Raw genomic sequence first — 19,303 nt, 5'->3', positions numbered from 1 at the left:
AAGTGCTAGGCAACCATCACTATACTGGTGCTGACTATAACATTGATAGATATACAGCTTGGCTTTTTACTTTATTCTTAAGGTCTCACATTTTTGTCCACATCCATAAAGAGGAGGACTGCAAGTATTTATGTAATTTGGGTGGCATGCTTCGATGTCTCTCAAGACTGTTTCCAAGTAAAATTTTTGTTTGAGCTGTTATTTTTCTACTTGAGCAGCTTTTTATGTGTGTCCTGTGCTTTCTCCAGTTGTTGGTGTTGTTTGAGTAAAGTGATGGGTTAACTGCACCAATGGGGAAGCGGGGAATGGGGAATTGGAAGATCTGGGAAAAACAAGGATAAAGCCATCCATTCTGTTTCATGAATGGAGGGAAACACTTCTAGTGACAAAATACGGATATATTTGTCAGCGTTTTAACTGGCAATATTGCCTTTCAGATGAAATCCTGGGTTCTAGTTTCAACTCATTCAAATCCAGTCTGTGACCCTGGACAAGTAGCTTAACCTGTCTTGGCAGCTATAAAATGAATACCTCATCTATTTCAAAGGTTAATTAATCAGGCTAAATTTTTGAAAGCATGTTGATATCCTTGCATCAGGTAAGTACAAAAGTTTTATGGCCAATCTTGTAGCTGCCTTGTCTAAAATATATACCCAGGCTATGGATTAATTTTATATGGTCTATTTTAAAAAAAAAAAGTCTGAACATTTTTGTTAAAATATTCTTCATTCATGGCTATTAAGATAGTCTAGCCTTAGATAATTGTGCTTAGCTCTGACTTCATGATTAACTTGTACATATGTGAAGGTAAAATATGTCCTTATCATCTGTATTGGCGGGGGAAAAGCTTTCTGTTTGGGCACTGACAATGATGAGGTGCAGAACTTCTATTAAAACTCAACTCAAATAGGATTTGAACTTGCTATTATTGAAATTAAAGCATTTATACACTAGGCGACATGAACTTTGCCAGAAGGTTTCATTTTAGTCAACAGATGGAGTTCATATTGTTTTCTGAATAGGCTAGAAACATTGAGAAGGACAAGCAAAAAATAAAAAACAATTAAATATAATGAGCAGTTGAGCTCAGCAAATCATCTGGTTCACAGTGGCATTCACATATGTGCTACAATACCATGAAGTTCTCTGAAGTGGAATGGTCAAAGGAAAGGCAAAGTGGGTGAAATATATCTTCTTATTGGACCAACTTCTGTGGGCGAGAGGAGCAAGGTTTTGAGCTTACGCAGAGCTCTCCTTCAACTTTGTCTCTTTCACCAACAGATGCTAGTCAATAAAAGACACATCTTGTTTTGAAATAAAGCTGCTGTGTAGGCGTATCCTGCTAGAGGTAAAGGCTAGCATAGAATCAGATCCATTTGTTTCTTCTATAAACCTACTCATTGATTTACATGACATTGTGTGGGTCCTTAACTCAATTAAAGAAAAAAACATAAAATGATTAAAATGGTGCATGGCCACGCTGATTGTGCTGGAGTAGGGCTGGGGTCAAAGGGTTCAGTATGCAGGCTGCACAGGCAGAGAGGACTATCCAAGCTCTGTCTCACCATAGAATCTTGGAGGTAGGTGAGAACCACCTCTCCATGGCTGCTGCAGCTCCAGCAGGTGCAACCTGGGGAGGAGTTCATGTACCCTGGCTGGGGCAGATCCAGATTTGTCTGCCCCCTGTGCTCCCCAGCCAGAGAGATGAATGCAGCAAACGGTGCACTTTCTCCTTGCTCCATGATGCATGGGAATAGCCAGCAATGTTCCTGTAGGAATGGGCAGTGGGAGGAATGAGTTTCAATGCTCGTTAAAGGGTACCTGAAGGGTAGGAAGCTCAGGGCTTCATCTGCCTGGTGATTTTGAATATTTTCTATGTGGCTTTATAGCTACATCTACATGTGAAGCCTACTTCAAAGTAGCCTATTTCGAAGTGGCGACATTGAAATAGGCTATTTCAATGAATAACGTATACACGTCCTCACGGCTGGCAACATCGACGTTCAACTTTGACGTTGCGCAGCACCACATCGAAATAGGCGCTGCGAGGGAACGTCTACACACCAAAGTAGCACACATCGAAGTAGGGATGCCAGGCACAGCTGCAGACAGGGTCACAGGGCGGACTAGCACTTCCGGGGCAACAGCTAGCCGCTCCGTTAAAGGGCCCCTCCCAGACACACTCAGCCTGCACAGCACGCGGTCTGAAGAGCCATAGGCACGCAGACCTCGGGTGACGCAGTCATGGACCCCCAGCAGCAGCAGCAGCAGCAGCCAGAGGTCCACCCAGCCCTCCCGGCAGGAGCAGGGCGAGCCCTGCTCCATGCCATGCAGGAGGCAGCTGAGCACCTCCTTGCCACACCGGAGGAGGAGCGGCCCCCAGGGGAGCAGGGCTCAACCCCCAACTCTGCAGCATCCCGACCCCCCCGCCATCTCACATGCCGGCAGCTGTGGAGCTACCCCACCAGCACCGACTGGTGGGAGCGGCTGGTGCTTGAGGAGTGGGACAATGACCGCTGGCTCAGGAACTTCAGGATGAGCCGGCAGACATTTATGGAGCTGTGCCAGTGGCTCACCCCTGCACTCAGGCACCAGGACACTGCCATGCGGCGTGCCCTCCCAGTGGAGAACCGGGTCGGCATCGCTGTCTGGAAGCTGGCCACTCCAGACAGCTACCGATCTGTGGGACAGCAGTTTGGCATCAGCAAGGCCACCATCGGGGCTGTTCTTATGGAGGTAAGAGGACCCACGGCGGGGGGGAGGGCAGGGGGGCCCTGGCAGGGCAGGGCAGGGCTGGGGTGGGAGGGGAGGGGAGGGCAGGGCAGAGCAGGGCAGGGCTGGGCAGGGGAGGGGAGGGCAGGGCAGGGCAGGGGAGGGGAGAGGACAGGAGGGCGGGGCAGGGCAGGGGTGGGCAGGGGAGGGCTGGGCCACGCACACCCTGCTCACCCCTCATTGGTGCTCTCCCATGTGCTTTCCCAGCAGGTCGTGCGTGCCATCAATGCCCTGCTCCTCCACAGGCTCGTGAGGCTGGGGGACCCAGATGCCACCATCGCGGGCTTTGCCACGTTGGGCTTCCCCAATTGCTTCGGGGCTCTGGATGGGACTCACATCCCCATCCGCGCCCTGCAACACAGTGGAGGACAGTACATCAACCGCAAGGGCTACCACTCAGTGGTCCTCCAGGCCTTGCTGGACAGCCGGGGCCGTTTCCAGGACGTTTATGTGGGCTGGCCTGGCAGCACCCACGACGCCCGGGTTTTCCAGAACTCGGGCCTGTGCTGCCAGCTGGAGGCGGGGACCTACATCCCCCAGCAGGAGATCCCTGTGGGGGACACCACCATGCCCCTCTGCATCATCGCAGATGCGGCATACCCCTTCCGGCCCTGGCTCATGCACCCATACACGGGGCATCTCTCTGCCAGCCAGGAGCGCTTCAACCAGTGCCTGAACCACGCGCGCCAGGTGGTGGAGCGCTCATTTGGCCGCCTCAAAGGGCACTGGAGATGTCTCCTGACCCGCCTGGATGCGGGCCCCAACAACATCCCCCAGATTGTGGGTGCCTGCTGCGCCCTGCACAGTTTGGTGGACAGCAAGGGGGAGGCCTTTTTTCAGGGCTGGGCTGTGGAAGCCGGCAGGAGCGACGTGCAGCCACCCGCTGCCCCCAGTCGCCAGGTGGACCCCGAAGGGACCCGGGTCCGGGAGGTCCTGCGGGCCCACTTCGAGGAGGCCGCAGGGTGAACTCTGCCAGGCCCCCCACTGCGCCCCCCCCTTCTTCCACAACCCTCCCTGCCCCTACACCCACACCGCAGAGCTCCCAACAGCACACTCCCCCCTCAACTTCTCCTGGACAAATAAAAGCGCGCACTCGTTGGTAAAATGAAACTGGTTTTCTTTTGTTAACTGGTTTTTGAACTAATAACGACAAAACTATGTACAAGACCTACTAACTAAACCATAACATAAGAGTGAATAATAAAAAAGTTTTCATATATTTACATGTAACAAAAAAGAGAAAACCAGGGATCGCAAGGACGGGGAGAACTATTTACATGGGGGGGGCTGGGCAAACGGGGGGCACAAATACATAAGTCCAACTATATACAGGGGGCGGGGGGGCCATGTCCTGTGCCCCACGCCCCTATAGTCCGGCACTGGGGGTGGGCGGCCGGGAGCCCCGCCTCGGCCGCAGCCCTGTCCAGGGCTGGCTGGGGGCCGGGCGGACCAGAAGATACGTCCGATGAGTCTCAGCTGGCCCCAGGTGTCCCTCGGCGGTCCGGCCCTCGGTGGCGGGTGGCGGGGCGATGGTGCGGCGACGAGCGGAACAGCGGGTGGAGAGGGCAGGGCAGGCACTGCGGCGGCCGGCATGGCATGGGGGGCCAGGTAGTCCATGAGACGGTTGAATGTCTCCATGTAGGCGCCCCCATGCCTCTTGGCGCCAGGCCAGCGCCCGCTCCTGCAGGTGGAGGCGGTGTTGCTCCACCTGCAGACGCTGCTCCGCGACCTCCAGCTGCCGGCGATGGATGGCCAGCAGCTGGGGGTCCGTCGCCGCCGTGTGGTGTTGCGGGATCCGCCATCTTGCCCGCCGTGGGGCCGGTCAGTCCTCCGCTGAGGGGCTGGCCTGGAGCGGTGGCCCCGGAGGGGATTCCGGGACCACTGAAGCCTCGCTGGCACTCTCCGGTCCTTCCGATGGTGCAGCTGCAGAACACAGGAGGGGGGGAAGAAGAGTGGAGACAGGCATTAGTGTGGGCCCCGAGCCGTGGCCTTTGTCCCCCCACCCCTCTGCTGCAGGTTCCCCATCCCCGTCCCCGGGAGATGCTGCTGTGATGGGGTTCACAGGTCCCCCTGCACTGCACCCCGTCCCCTGGCGGGAGTGACTCTCACTTCACTCAGCAGGGTCTGACAGGAGAGGTTTCTTAGGCCACAGATGCCCAGTTTCTCCCAGGGGTGACAGTACAGCAGTCAGAGACACTCCTTCCAACCCATCCTGGGGAGAAGACCCCAAGGGGTGCCCCTCTGGGGTGTAGCTTTCCCCCTCCTCAGGCTGGCTGCCTTCCAGCTCTCCCTTCCCCTAGCCTCTACCTGCAGCCCCCTCCCCAATTCAAAGCCAGCTCGGCTCCTCCCTCCTCTTTGTTCAGGGCAGAGGTGTCACCTGCCAGCTGTAGCCCCAGGATCATCCTTTGCCCCTGGGAGCTATTCAGCTTGTTGCTCATACCTAGCCTGAGTCTCCCTTTTGCACTCCCCCCACTCCATCACATGCTGCTGCTGCTGCTGTGGGGTGTCCCACCCCCTCCTCCCGGGGCACCCTCGAGGTTCTGCTCCCCCCTGCCCCGGGGATGGGGCATGGCACTGTTGTGCTGGGGTGCGGGGGCAGGGGCTGATGCACTGCTGTGAGGGACGTGGCCCTGCTGTCCTTGGGGCCATGGCCATGTGGGCATGTGGGGGGCCCTGGGCACATATCTATTACCCCCGCCCCTCAATCCTGGGGGTGTGTACACCAGAGGGGGGGTACATACCTGTCGGTCCGCTCCCACGGTCCAGAGATCCCCGGGGGGCGGACTCCCGGCTGCTGCTCCGGGAGGGCGGGAGGAGGATCTGCAGCCCAGACTCTGCAGAGGAGGAGCCCCCCTCCTCCTCCTCCACTTCCTCCTGCCGCAATGGCCCGGGGGTGGGCTCCAGAGAGGGCCCCGGGGTGTGGGGCTTACCTCCGGGGTGGACTCCGGCCGTAGGGCCTGCTGGGGCTCGTCGGCCGAGGTATCAAGGGTGGCCGGAGGGGAGGAGGTGTGCCAGGGGCCCAGGATGTCCCTGAGCTCCCTGTAAAAGGGGCAAGTGACGGGGGCGGCCCCAGATCGGCTGGCCACATCCCGGGCCCGGGCATAACCCTGCCGCAGCTCCTTCACTTTACTCCGGACATGATCCGGAGTGTGGGCAGGGTGACCCCGGGCGGCCAGGCCCTCGGCCAGCCGAGCGAACGCATCCGTGTTCCGCCTCTTGCTCCCCATTACCTGGAGCACCTCCTCCTCGCTCCAGAGCCCCAGCAGGTTCCGCAGCTCGGCCTCCATCCAGGAGGGCCCCTGCTGCCACTTCCCAGCCTGGCTGCCGGGCTGGCTGGCCTGGCTGCTCTGGCTCCCCTTGGGGGTGGTCCCCTGGGGGTGCTGGGGGGGCTGCCGGGCAGCCATGGCAGGTGCTGGCCCTGTTCTGGGTGGCTGAGGGATGTGCAGGCTGGCCACGTGTCTGGGCTGCCGCCTGCACGTTCCCTCAGCTTCCTGCACAGGAAGGGAGGGGGAGGGGACCTTTAAGGGGCCACTCCACGTGGCCACCATTGAGCTGAGGGGCTGCAGAGAGCGTCTCTCAACCCCTCAGCTGATGGCCGCCATGGAGGACCCCGCAATTTCGATGTTGCGGGACACGCAACGACTACACGGTCCCTACTTCAACGTTGAACGTCGAAGTAGGGCGCTATTCCCATCCCCTCATGGGGTTAGCGGCTTTGACGTCTCGCCGCCTAACGTCAATGTTAACTTCGAAATAGCGCCCGACACGTGTAGCCGTGACGGGCGCTATTTCGAAGTTAGTGCTGCTACTTCGAAGTAGCGTGCACGTGTAGACACAGCTTATGAGAAGCAATCCCATTCCAGGCATATCCCAATTTTCTGGCACAGCAAAACCCTGACTTTGCTTTAAATTTTGCTGAAAGGAGGTGGTATACTGCATTTGGTGGCCCTAGCCCTTGCCATTTTGAAGGAGATTTTGAACAGAGACAAACTTTCTCAAATATACAGCAGATTTTGAAGATGGCAGGAATGTAGCAGTGGTGCTATTCGTTGCGTACACCCCCTTCTACTTTGAGGGTTTTTTCTTTCCTGCTCTCGTGGAAGGAATACCAGCTTGCTCAGGGAAAGGGAACAGTACTTGACAGGCATTCTGGTGCAGGGAGGTCCAAAGCAGCTGCAAAGGAGATGCGTGGATTGGTGATGGAAGGGTTAAAATGGGGTAAGCCTGGGAATGAGCAGCCTTTCTTCCACAGAGCAGGGGAGGCATTAGGTAAGTGTGGGAGGGATGTCTAGTTCAGGTACTCCGTAAGGAAGTGATACAGTGACTGGGTAAAAGACCTAAAAAAGAGGTGTTGGTTAAAGCAGTGCTCCTCAGCTAGTGTGCAGTGGCACATTGGTGTGCCACAAAGCAACACTCAGTGTGCCTCAGAGCCTCCCAGTGGGGAGTACCACTCACCGCTCTGCGCATGCACCTTGCCACTTGGTGGGAGAAATGTGTGGCGCTGGTGGTGGCAGCTCTGGGGCAGCAGCAGTGGTGGCGGTAGCTCTAGTGCATCACCAGCAAAGAGTTGGGGTGGGAGGTGGTGGTGCCTGGCTCTGGAGGTGGGGTGGGAGATTGGGTTAGAGTGGGGAGGTGGGGGTGCCTGGTCCTGGAGGAGGAGAGGGGGATTGGGTTAGAGTGGGGACCTGGTGGTGCCTGGCTCTGGAGAAGGGGAGGGAGATTGGGTTACATAAATTGGGTGCGATGTGAAATTATAATGAGTGCTGAAGTGTGCTGCCAGGTGATAAAGGTTGCTGAGCACTGGCTTGAAGAAACAGAATAGGAACAGGGTTTAGGGCTTGAGTGGATGGTATGGCAGGGATCCAATCCCACTTTCCTACAGCCCATCTTAACCCTTTTTGTCTCAGAAGACATAGATGGGAAAGTTCCAGCAATGGGTTGGCTGGAGAGCTTGGATGGAAAAGGAGGAGGGTTGGTGGATGCCCTTCCAGGTGGTTATTGGATAAACATTGGGTTACTTGCATTGTACTTTTGTCTGCCAGGAAGTCCCAGGCACCTCATCATAAAGTGGTGGCTGGATTAAAACCACATCAAGTTTTTCCTCTCCTTTAGCTGTAGCTGGACAGTAGCAGCAGCAGCACTTAACTTCTAAGCCAGAAACTGTGCTGCTGCCTTCATTAATTAGCACATTAATGAAGGGGCAAGTTAAATGTCATCCTAGAGCTGCCCACTGGCTGTTTGAGCTGTTTCTTATTCATTGCTTATTCCTGTTCAAACAGCTGTAGTAGCCAGTGATACCACCATGACTTTTGCCTTCCTGTATCCTCCAGGCATTTACAAGCCTCCTAAAGAGCTGGCAGCTTCACTGTCTTAGTTGACCTTTGTTCCCCTTGCCGCCGTCTCTGCCCCTTGACAGGCTTGCTCTCAGCAGCCACTCTTAATGAAAGTAAGAAAGCAAGCCTCCAGTCCCCACGTCGTGTATAATTAATACGATGGAAATTCTCATTTCTCCATTGCATTCCAATTACATACAGACTACTGAGTTTCAGGCAGAGAATTCAACAGTTCCACTAGTAATCTAATAAATGAAGAATCTTCTTGGTCCTCCCCTAATTTCAATGATAGTATTAATTGATCTGAGAAGGTTTTTCCCACCACCCTTGTATCCTCTTAACGGGCTGGCATATGCTATTCCCATGACAATGAAAAATCAAAATCATTCCAATTTATTTTGTTTAGGAAATTATGGGGAAAGTGGAATGGAAGCCTTCAAAGAGCTGGCCGCCCAAGAAGGCCTGTGCATCGCCCACTCAGACAAGATCTACAGCAACGCTGGGGAAAAGAGCTTTGACCGGCTGCTGCGGAAGCTCCGGGAAAGGTTACCCAAGGCCAGGGTTGTGGTTTGTTTCTGTGAGGGAATGACAGTGAGGGGCATCCTCATAGCCATGAGGCGTCTTGGAGTGCTTGGGGAGTTTCTGCTAATTGGAAGGTAAGTTTTTGACTCTCATTTCGTTGTTCCCTCAGGGGGATGCCAGCCCTCCATGCATGGATTGTATTACTGTGGTTGCCTTTTACAAATACACCATCATAATGAATTACGAGGTGACAAGGTGGTTGAGCTCAACCCAAGAAGGATGTGTAATGTCTTCCTAGTAAATCAGTATAATTTTGAATAGCTTTTGCTGATGTAAATGCTCATGTGCTCCTTCTTTACAGAGACAGAGCACTCGATTGAATGTTGGGGGTGGGGAGATTTATGCAATGTATAAAACCTTAATGAGGAGTGCTATGTGACCTTAGAGCAAAGGTGCAATAATGTGACTGGAAAGTGTGATGTGCAGAGAAATAAACAGTCTGTTTACCAAAGAACGAGACGTGGTCTAAAATTGCAAAATGATTTTGATTATGGGGAAAAATTCGTTGTAAAACCAAGATTTGGCACTTAGACTGAGTCTTGGGACAACATCAAGTCTGGTCTATCACAAGTGTGGCAAGAAATTACTCGATACCTTTCTTGGGTGGGCAGGGGCCAGGCCCTTTTTGTAAATTGGGCAAAACCTCACCAGTGCTTAGTTACTGGGTCCTAGGTAATGGATTGATGTGTGGCCTCATAGTTCTACTGGGTGATCAGGATTCTGTGGTAATAGCCCACATGTGGGACTTCCCATAAAAAGGAGCCTGCTCCCATAGTTGGGGATCAGGATTGAGAATCTTTTGGGGGAAAATTAAAAATTAATTCCAAGAAGAGGCCGAACTAAATTGTGATAGGCTGTGGCTACACTACCCACTGCCTTTTGAAAGGGGGATGCTAATGAGCCACTTCAGCAGATGGTAATGAGGCGCTGTCATGCATATGCAGTACCTCATTAGCATAATGGCAGCCACACGTGTTTCGAAAGTGCCGCTTTCGAAATGCACACCACCCATACAGACAGGGGCCTTTCGAAAGTACCCCCAGGTTTTGATAGCCCCTTCTTCCCAAAACTCCAGGTTTAACCCCCCACCCACCTCCCATACCCCAACACACTACCCAAGCCCCTGACTTACGCAAATTTGGGGATATGCGAGAGTTGCATGGAACACAACCCTCACATATCTTGGGACATTACTGTACACCTTGTCTGACATTCTATTCACGCTTCTGGATACCTTAGGCAAAACAGCTTATAGAGCTGGAGAAGGTAGAATGGTGGGCAACCAAAACAAGATAAGGATTTGGTGAAAGCAGCAATTTAAAATTTTACAATAACTACACCTTATTCACATGGAGCAGATGAATGGAGGGGCTTATTAAAATAGCATATTTATAATTATCAGAACAGAACAGAGGTCCCGAATGAACAATGCAGGCTAAGAAAGGTCATAGGACTAAAGAAATCCACATGGAGTTTCTGTACTATTAATTACAATGTAGACTTACAATAGAAGCTAAACAGCAAACAGTCCCATCTCATGATACTTACGAAGCCTTATGAGAATCTTGCAGTAGTGTATTTTGTAGAGTGGTAAAATGAGGAACAGAGCTCAAGTGACTTGCCAAACTAATGCAAAGGCTTTACTCATAATACACTGCCAGTTACAGGTCTGGGTTTAGAAAAAAAGTCCTGCCTCCTAGCCCCATCATTTCGCTACAGGTTGAAATAGTCTGGCAACATCCATGGTCCAATGTGATTTTAGTTAGCAGGATGTCCTTTTATCAGGGATGTTGCCAAGTTTCCTGCAATCCCATGGAGTTTGTTTACAGCCAGCAGCCCTACCTTTCAGTGTTCTGTGCTGCAATGTAGCTCTAATTTACCCCTAAATGTCTTCTAAGAGCCCAGTCAGTGGTAGTGTTGGCAATGCTGGTAGACAATATTGACTTCCCGTGGTTTTCGGCAAAAATCTCTCATTTGGCACTGCTCAGGTGCTGAAGGTGCTGGACTAGAGGAGACATTCAACCTGTACTAGAAATCATTGCCACCCCAGAAAACAGGACGGCTAGATGACTATTAGGGGATAAAAATGTTTAGTCATTCAACTGTTTCCTTAATGTCCTCCTAGTCTAAGTGGCCTGTTTGTATATTGGGACCTTCAGTGAGCATACTAGTATTAAGTGTGGGTACGTGTTTGCTGTATATGCTATGAGGCAATGTTTCCCAAAGTATGGTGCCTGTACACCAGTAGCACACAGAAGGATTTCAAGGGGTATGTAGTAGAAAATAAATTACTAAAAATCAGGAGATAAACACGGGGAAGGCACTGGGAGAGGGGGTATGCCAATAAGGCCAAAGTCCCAAAAAGATGTACACAGATGTTTTAAGTTTGAGAAACGCTGCTATAAGGTACAGGGCTTTGGAACTCGACGGATAGGAATTAAAATATACCTAGTGTCCTGCTCTGTGTCGGCCAATAGTAGAAATTTTAGGTCAGGACTCTCTTCACTATCAGCTTCCCATTCTCCAAGGTCCCTTTTTAAGTGTTGGGGGAATGGACTCCCCAGGAAATGGCATACCCTGCACTGAGGACAGGACTGAACCCTCCAACTTCTAAATGCCAGTCTTGGATCAATTACTTGCCAGTTCATAGGCACTGGACAAGCCGCTTAACCTCTCAGCATCTATCCTGATTCTGAAATGGAGGTTCCTAGCTTTATTCCCAAGGATGTTGCGGGTATGTGGGAATGAATGAAAGTACAGGGCTTTAAACATGCAATATATTCTGAGTTTTTATAAATAGAACACTCATAACAAGTTGCATACATATAATTTTTTCCCCACATTGATTGGTTCAAGGGTAAAAGTATTTCTATTCAAGGGGCTGGAAAAATGGCAAAGTAGAAGTATGTGTGGTACCTTCCTTTCACTGTTTTCACAAGCAAGACTGCATTAGGGCTAATTCTCCTTTCTTGATTAGGTAATCAATGAGACACAATCAGAGAAGGAAACAACCAAGCTTCAGTGAAATGTCTCGTATTAGTAACAAAGTTTTACTTGAGGTAAATGATAGGAAAACAGGTTTTGGTGGATGGCATCAGCTTTGAAACTGGTCATAGAATTTAACCAGATATTAATACATGAGATATATGATAATTTCAAGAGATCAGATTGGACTAATGCTGAATGCTAGAGACTCTACAATCTTCTGGAATGAACAGATTCCAGAAACTGATATCCTGTAAGTCCTCCGGTATTGCTTTATGACAAGGCACGAGGGGAAGAAAACCCTACACTGACAGATGAATTCCTCATGAGGGTGGAACAAGACAAGACAGGCTGATTTTTACTTTGCCTAGCCTGTTATCCATTGTAGACACCATTGCTTCTGAATTGGCAACATGACTCAGCAGGAAACAATAGAATTGAATTCATTTGACTTTCCTCATTTCTTCCCATCTGCTCTTGGAGTTGTGATGGACAGCTTCTCCTGCCCAAGAGCCCCAGGGGCATAATACTGAAACTCCTGCTCTTCATCGTCTAGCTGTCCCCCTTCGGTCATACTGAGATGACAATGGTTGCACTGCCAAGAACCCAATATAGCTCTATGTAGTATCTCTTTCAGCCAGCTCTGACAGCCACGCTGTCACAGATATCCAAGTGCATGTGAAAGCATTTGCTGACTGGATGAACTGCCTCAAACTGAAGAAGAATCCAAAATGAGGCTACAGAGTAAATGGTCTGAGGAACTGGGGAACACCACCTTCTCTCGCTCACTTGTAGGTGTTTGCCTTCAGGCTGGGTTTGCAAATCATCAATAAATTCATAGACTATCCATAAAGAGCTACAATTGAACCAGTCCGTAACATCCATAAAAAATTAGATACCAGAGTAAAAGCATTAAGCTTTGCTGTCGAGGGGAGGAGTCCCTCCTTGGCCCTGGGGCAAGCTCTATGACATTAGGCAGCTCCAGGGACTTTACAATTCCTGGGGAGGAGACAGAGAGGGGAATTCCCTTTGTGGGGACTACCTCTGACCTCCTGCTGTCTGACAGAGGCTTCCAAGTCTTCTTTGGCATAGTTCATGTCAGCACAACGTCAAGTCTGGGTGGGCTTGTGTATAGCACACATCTCTGCTGGGCTACCTGTATCTGAGGAAGGGGCAGGGTGCGGTGGGAAAGATGTAGCAGGCTTCCCACAGGCAGCCTGCCGGTAAGGAACCGTGAGAAGGTCAAGAGGGGTGCCCCCTAAACCCAGCTGGGTGAGCAGCTCCTGGCTGCCCCCTCCCCATGTGTGAGAAGGGCCCTGAGGGGGGTGTTTTGGGCCAGGGTGCAGGGAGGTTGTAATAGGAAGAGGACAGTGTCCACATGCCTGGCCAATGTGCTGCAAGTCTAGCTATTTGTGAGCTCTTCTTTCTCCCTAGCTGCATGCTTGTTGCCTAGCTCAATTTGCCAGCTGGGTTGGGATTTTCTAGCTACCATCACTGTCAGCTCAGCTGAGAGATAGGAGTGTTTTGAGGTATGAATAAAAACATGGAATACTTTTCATTTTTATCCTTATGAGGCAGTTTTATATTGTCAGAATGTACCCCTAAAAAGTTTGGTTGTCTGTCTGTAATATTTTCTACATTGCCCATAAAAGTCATTTTCAGCAGTTAAGTATCGGAGGGGTAGCCATGTTAGTCTGGATCTGCAACAGCAACCAAGGGTCCTGTGGCACCTTATAGACTAACAGAAAAGTTTTGAGCATGAGCTTTTGTGAGCACAGACTCACTTCATCAGATGCTGGTCTTGGAAATCTGCAGGGCCAGGTAGAAATAAGCAGAGCAAGGGTGGGGATAACAAGGTTAGCTCAGTCAGCAAGGGTGAGGCTGACTACCAGCAGTTGATCTGGAGGTGTGAACACCAAGGAAGGGGAAGCTCCTTCTGTATTTACCCAGCCATTCGCAGTCTTTGTTTAAGCCAGAGCTGAGAGCACCAAATTTACAGATGAATTGTAGCTCAGAAATTTCTCTTTGGAGTCTGGTCCTGAAATTTCTTTGCTGTTGGCACTCTTGCTTCCAGCAGTCAAACTGCCTTGCCTGTGTCCCTGAACAAATAACAGCCGCCCTGAACCATGCCTTGAAAATTGCAATCACCACCCGCGATTCCACTTCTAGAAAACCCCTGCTTCCCTGTAGCTGTGGCATTGGCTACAGTTGCTCGTAGATTTCCTACCTGCAGGATGGGTGGCTACTTGCTGTACCTCAGTCTAGACCTGGCATTCAAGAAGGGGCTGTACATTGTACCTCTAATTGTCTTTCTCTTAAATGAAACAAGCTGAAGGCAGTTAGCTGCTTCTTCACAACCTGCAGTGATCTCTATCCACAACTGAATCTACTGCAAGGCACTGCAACTGATTGTCGCAGACCTTACAAACTAGCCCAGAACAAGTGAAGCTAGCTGTCTCTCAACAACAGCTCTTAGGCTTTCAAACAGCCACCCAAAGCCCTAACCTTACAGTCACGTTACACTTATTACCGAAGCACATTGTCAAGAAGAGGAGCAGAAAAAACTTTCTTCACTGCATTCCAAAGTAGCAGTTCTGACTAAGGCTGCATCTACACTATGAGATAAATTCGAATTTCAAGGCTTTACCTCAATATTAAAACTTGGCTGTCTTCATACTTAATATTGTTAATTTATTGAGCCATAATGCCAGTTACAGAATATCGATATTATGGGACAGGTATAGCATCTATCTTGAATTTAAAATATTGAATCAAAGCTAGTGTGGAAGCACCACGTCCTTAATTCGAATTTGTTAGCCTCCAAAAGTGTCCCACATGTATCCCACAAAGCTATGCAGTGACCCTCCACGTATGGCCACTTCTTGTGCCAGTGCTGTCAGGTGTGCAGGAAGACGGTCAAAGAAAGCCCATGAAGTTTGGATTGAATTTGAATTTGAATTATCATTTGAATTGGCATTTAGTGGCACAGCCCTGCAAATAAAAAGCGTGTCCGTTATGAAAAAATCCCTTTGCCCGTTACATCACACCACATCAGTAGCCATCGCACCGAATTGGCAGCAATTATCTGTAGTCCTATACTGCCATCATGAGCACTCAGAGCAGTGATCTGACTAGCACTTCTCAGACTGACAAGACAGCCCCTGCTTGGACGCACCAGGACATTCTGGATCTCATTGCCATTTGGGGAGAACAACCTGTGCTGAAGAGATTTTGGGTGGCCAAGAGAAACACAGCCATCTATGATCAGATGCCACATGAGATAGCAGCCTGAGATTACCCCGGGACTCTACACAGTGTTGGGTGAAGGTGAAAGAATTCCAGCAGGCCTATCAAAAAGTCCAAAGCCAACCAGCGGTCAGGGGTGGCTCCATGGGCCTGCCGCTATTATCAACAGCTCCACATGCTTATGGGGAGCGACCCCACCACAGAGCCCCAACTGAATTAGGATATTTGTGGAGGCCCTCATTTGGATTCTGAGGTGAGCAGCGTGGCCCCAACGAAGAGGGTAACAAAGAGTAGGAAAGGAGCAACAAGCAGGGGACAGAAGAAATTGTTCCAGACAGCCTGGAGCTCCGCACCATAGACCTGAACCAGTCCCCTCCACGGCAGGCCCCTCCACGGCAGTCCTCTCCATGTCCAAAGGCGCATTCCACAATCATTCTGCACTTGCTCAATCCGTAATTAAAGTTTTCCTTCCTGGAGTCCAGGGCTCCTGTCTACAGTTTTATCAGACAAGGGAACAGAGAGTGAGCAGGGTCGTCCAATATAACAACGGGCATCTCCACATTGCCAGTCTTGATTTTCTGATCAGGGGAAAAAGTCCCATCCAGGAGCTTTTGGTACAGTCCCGAATTTTGGAATATGCACACACTGTGAACCCTCCGTGACCAGCCAAAGCTGATGTCGGTAAAACAGCCTTTGTAGTCTACCAACTCCTGCATAACCATGGAGAAGTACCCCTTTCGATTAATATACTCTGACACCTGGTGTGCTGGGGCCAGGATGGGGATGTGTGTGCCTTCTATTACCTCACTGAAGTTAGGAAAGCCCTTGGCAGCAAAGCCATCCACTATGGCCAGTACATCTCCCAGGGTCACAGTCTTCCTCAGGAGACGCCGACAAATTGCCTGGGCCACCTCCATCACCATGGAACCCACTGTAGATCTGCCCACCCCAAACTGGTTTGCCCCTGACCTGTAACTGTCGGAGGTTGCAAACTTCCACAGTGCAATTGCCACTTGCTGCTGTACCATTAAAGCCTGCCTCGTTTTGGTGTTGCTGTGCCTAAGGGTGGGGGACAGCACATCACAAAGTTCTGTAAAGGTGGACGTGTACATCTGAAAGTTCTGCTGCCACTGGTGGTCATCCCAGCACTCCAAAACAATGTGATCCCACCAGCATGTGCTGATCTCTCGAGTCCAAAACTTCTGCTTCACTGTGATCAATGCATTCATGGCAGCCCCCAGCTCTGCCTCCTTGGACTGCAGCTGGCACAATTGCTGTTCTAAAACACCATACTCATCATCACCAGCAGCAACAGCAGCACCACCACCACTCCAATAGACAAGCATCACTGAGCTTTGGAATCGAAGGACAAATTGCATGACAGCTGCTGTGGTTACCGACGCTATCTGTGCTATGAGTTGGAGTGTTCATGGATCCATGCTTGAGCTGGAACGCTGCAGCAGGAGACCATGCAATCTCCAGTTCTTTTTTCACACAGTTATTGATGCACTGAATTCTGGGAGAGAGCTTGGAATTCTGGGATTCCAACATGAAACACCCACAAGTAACCAGGGCTAAGGCACTGGGGGATAGGTACCCAAAATGCAGTGCTCATGCTGTAGAACTTGCACAGGGCAATGGGGATGTGGAGATTCAACACAGAAAAAAGGTGAGTTGAATTTCAAGAAGCTTTATGGACACTTTATTCGAATTCGTAATATCGAGATTAAGTATTCACATTTATTATATATCGATTTTATCTCATAGTGAAGACACAGCCTAAATCAGGTATGGGACACAGAACTAATTCCTCACACTTACTTTGTAGAAGAACATAGATATAATCGCTCTCTCTGCAGTTCTCCGGGAATTTTTATACTTCTGTGCTTTGGTTGTGGCCTGATTTATTTTCCGAGGTATCGAGTACCCAGCTCTTGCTGAACTCAAACACTGAAAAAAACAGCATTTTAGAAAAGGTTAGCCCTTCACTTATCACTTATGTAGTGGACTGAGCAGGGGAAACAAAGTTAACATGAACAGCAGGAACTGTGTTATATGAAGCAATAATGTTTTAAGAATTAGTAGAAATACAGTATCCTCAGAAGAAGCTGGTATAATCTAAGCTGTATACCATGTCCTGACTTTCATGGAGGAAGTCAAGAATTAAATGGTTAAATAACTGTGGCTGAAAAACATGGAACAAACCTAGAAAAGGCAGCGCCAAGGGAAGCAGAGCTGGTAAGCAGAAGTTATTGATTTTAGGTGGCATGTGATTTATTTGTCAGACATTTCTTAGAATAGAAAGTGGAGTGGTTCATCCATCACCACCAAGACCCTAGGTGTGAAGAGGAGCTAATAGTGAGTCTGCCACTGTTGTTTTTTCTGAGTTACTGGTGAGACTGTGCTTTTTCCCTTTTTGTGTAGTATATTTGGGTCTGAAAATTTCAGGTAAGTCTCTGCACCTGAGGTGGGGGCTTATTCAAAGTAAATCTCCAAATCTTTTGAACTCTAAATTTTAGAGAAAGATATGATATTGAAAGACAGGGAAAGTATTTTAAATAAAGACATTGCTCCAGATACTATGGTATGCCTGATCTATTGATTGTGCAGAAATTATGCTGATTACTTAACAGTTCACCAGTTAATGCACTGAGGTTTGGTAGATTCGTACCCTGAGATCAAGCATGGCACAGATTGAACCTCTCTAGTCTGGCCTCCTCGGGATCTGACCAGTACCAAATGAGAGAATTTGCCAGACTATGACAGATCAATATTGTCTAGCACATGACCAACACTTCCAGTGCTGATGGGGCTCTTAGAAGACATTTAGGGGTAAATTACAACTAAATAACAGCACAGAACACTGAGAGCCAGGACTGTGGCTGTGAACAAACTTTCTGGGACATTGGCAAATTTGGCCATGCCCCTGATAAGTGGCAATCTGGTTAACTAAAATCATGCCAGATTAAGGATGTTGGCAGATGAGGGTGTCGGACTAGAGACGTTCAACCTGTATTCATCAATCAGTGATGTTACAAACAGTCCACCCAGAAAGACAGAAATTACACTAAATGGCCATCTGAGAATCCCACCATTCCTTGCACAACAACTTGAAGAGTCTGGTTCTCCTCCATCTCCTCTTCCTCCTTCACATCACCAGTGGTTGTGAAACTTGCATCTCACAATAGTTACAGCTCCAATGTGCACAGGCCAGGATGCAAGTTTTATAATGCATTACTCTGCCTAAGGTACATTCAGTACGGGATTTAACCCCTCTTCCTTTGCATTTGTGCACACCATTTTTGTAGAAGCCATTCTCCAATAGATAACTTGACTGTTTACCTCACTATTACTAGCTTATGTCAATTAGTTATGTGGTATTCTTGAGACAGAAACACTGGTAGATGACCAAACTTTGGATATTTTTAGTTTCTATAAACTAGTATCTTGTGGATACCTGTCGGCAGGTCGCTCATGGAATATTGTAATACTGAGTTAATTGGTCTGTTTACTTCTACTGGAGTCCCTGAAAATTGTGTGGTGATAATAATAATTAATAATAAAGGTATGGTTTACATGGCTATGTGCCCACTTCCATTCCTCTTTTGAAAGAGGAATGCAAATGAAGGACTGATTAAGAAGAAGGATTCTTTCGAAGACAGAATTTATTTTCAAAAGAGCCCTGTGTACACTGCTTTTTTGCTTTTGAAAGAATTTTTTCCAAAAAGAGATAAAGCAAACGAAGCATGAGCTAGTAAATCAGTGCCTCATTTGCATTTTTGATTTTCCTCATTTGCATTCCTCTTTGGAGAGAGCAATGCAAGTGTAGATGTAGCCTATTTGTATAAAACACAAGCTTTAACACTGTTTTTGTCTGGACAGAAAATTATCAAACAAAAATGGGAGGCATACTGGGAAAAATAGCTACTCATTTGATCATATTAAGAGAAATAGGTTGTTAGTTTGTAGGTGATACTTTAAGCCAAGTACTGTAACAACAGATTTTTACCAAATATAGCATGTCTGAAAGAGTGTACTGGAACTGTAAATGTTGTGGTTAATCCACTTTGTAATATGAAAATTAGGCTTTTCTCAAATGAAAAATAACTTTATTTTTCTTTAAGTGATGTGGATGATCACAACATTTAGCCACCTTAAAATCATAATGTGTATTTAATGAGAAAACATTGTTCTGCAAGTTTAAGAACATTTTTCCTCTCTAGAGTGTATAAACCTGTGGAGAGAAATATGAGCGGAAACTTTCTGCTTCTGAACAACAATGAAAGTATAATAACTAAGAAGACAAAGTAACGTTATCTTCCACTTTCCTCAAATCCCAAGAGTGGATAAAGCAGACCAAAAACAAAACAAAACTAACAAACAAA

At 48.8% G+C, this 19,303-nt stretch overlaps 1 protein-coding gene across 2 annotated transcripts in view; it reads left to right on the top strand.

Moving 5' to 3' along the window:
• Positions 1–19,303, top strand: part of GRM1 (glutamate metabotropic receptor 1) — a 236,610-nt gene that overhangs the window by 30,940 nt on the left and 186,367 nt on the right. For both annotated transcript variants that reach the window (XM_074988712.1, XM_074988713.1), the window contains exon 2: positions 8,512–8,761. In XM_074988712.1, the coding sequence (XP_074844813.1) occupies positions 8,512–8,761 (250 nt within the window). The remainder of the gene's footprint in view (positions 1–8,511; positions 8,762–19,303) is intronic.

Source organism: Carettochelys insculpta, chromosome 3 (assembly GCF_033958435.1).
Source record: "Carettochelys insculpta isolate YL-2023 chromosome 3, ASM3395843v1, whole genome shotgun sequence".
In the NCBI taxonomy this organism is placed as follows: Eukaryota; Metazoa; Chordata; order Testudines; family Carettochelyidae; genus Carettochelys; species Carettochelys insculpta.
Note: the sequence above shows the minus strand (reverse complement) of the source record. Positions and strands in the feature narration are given on the sequence as shown.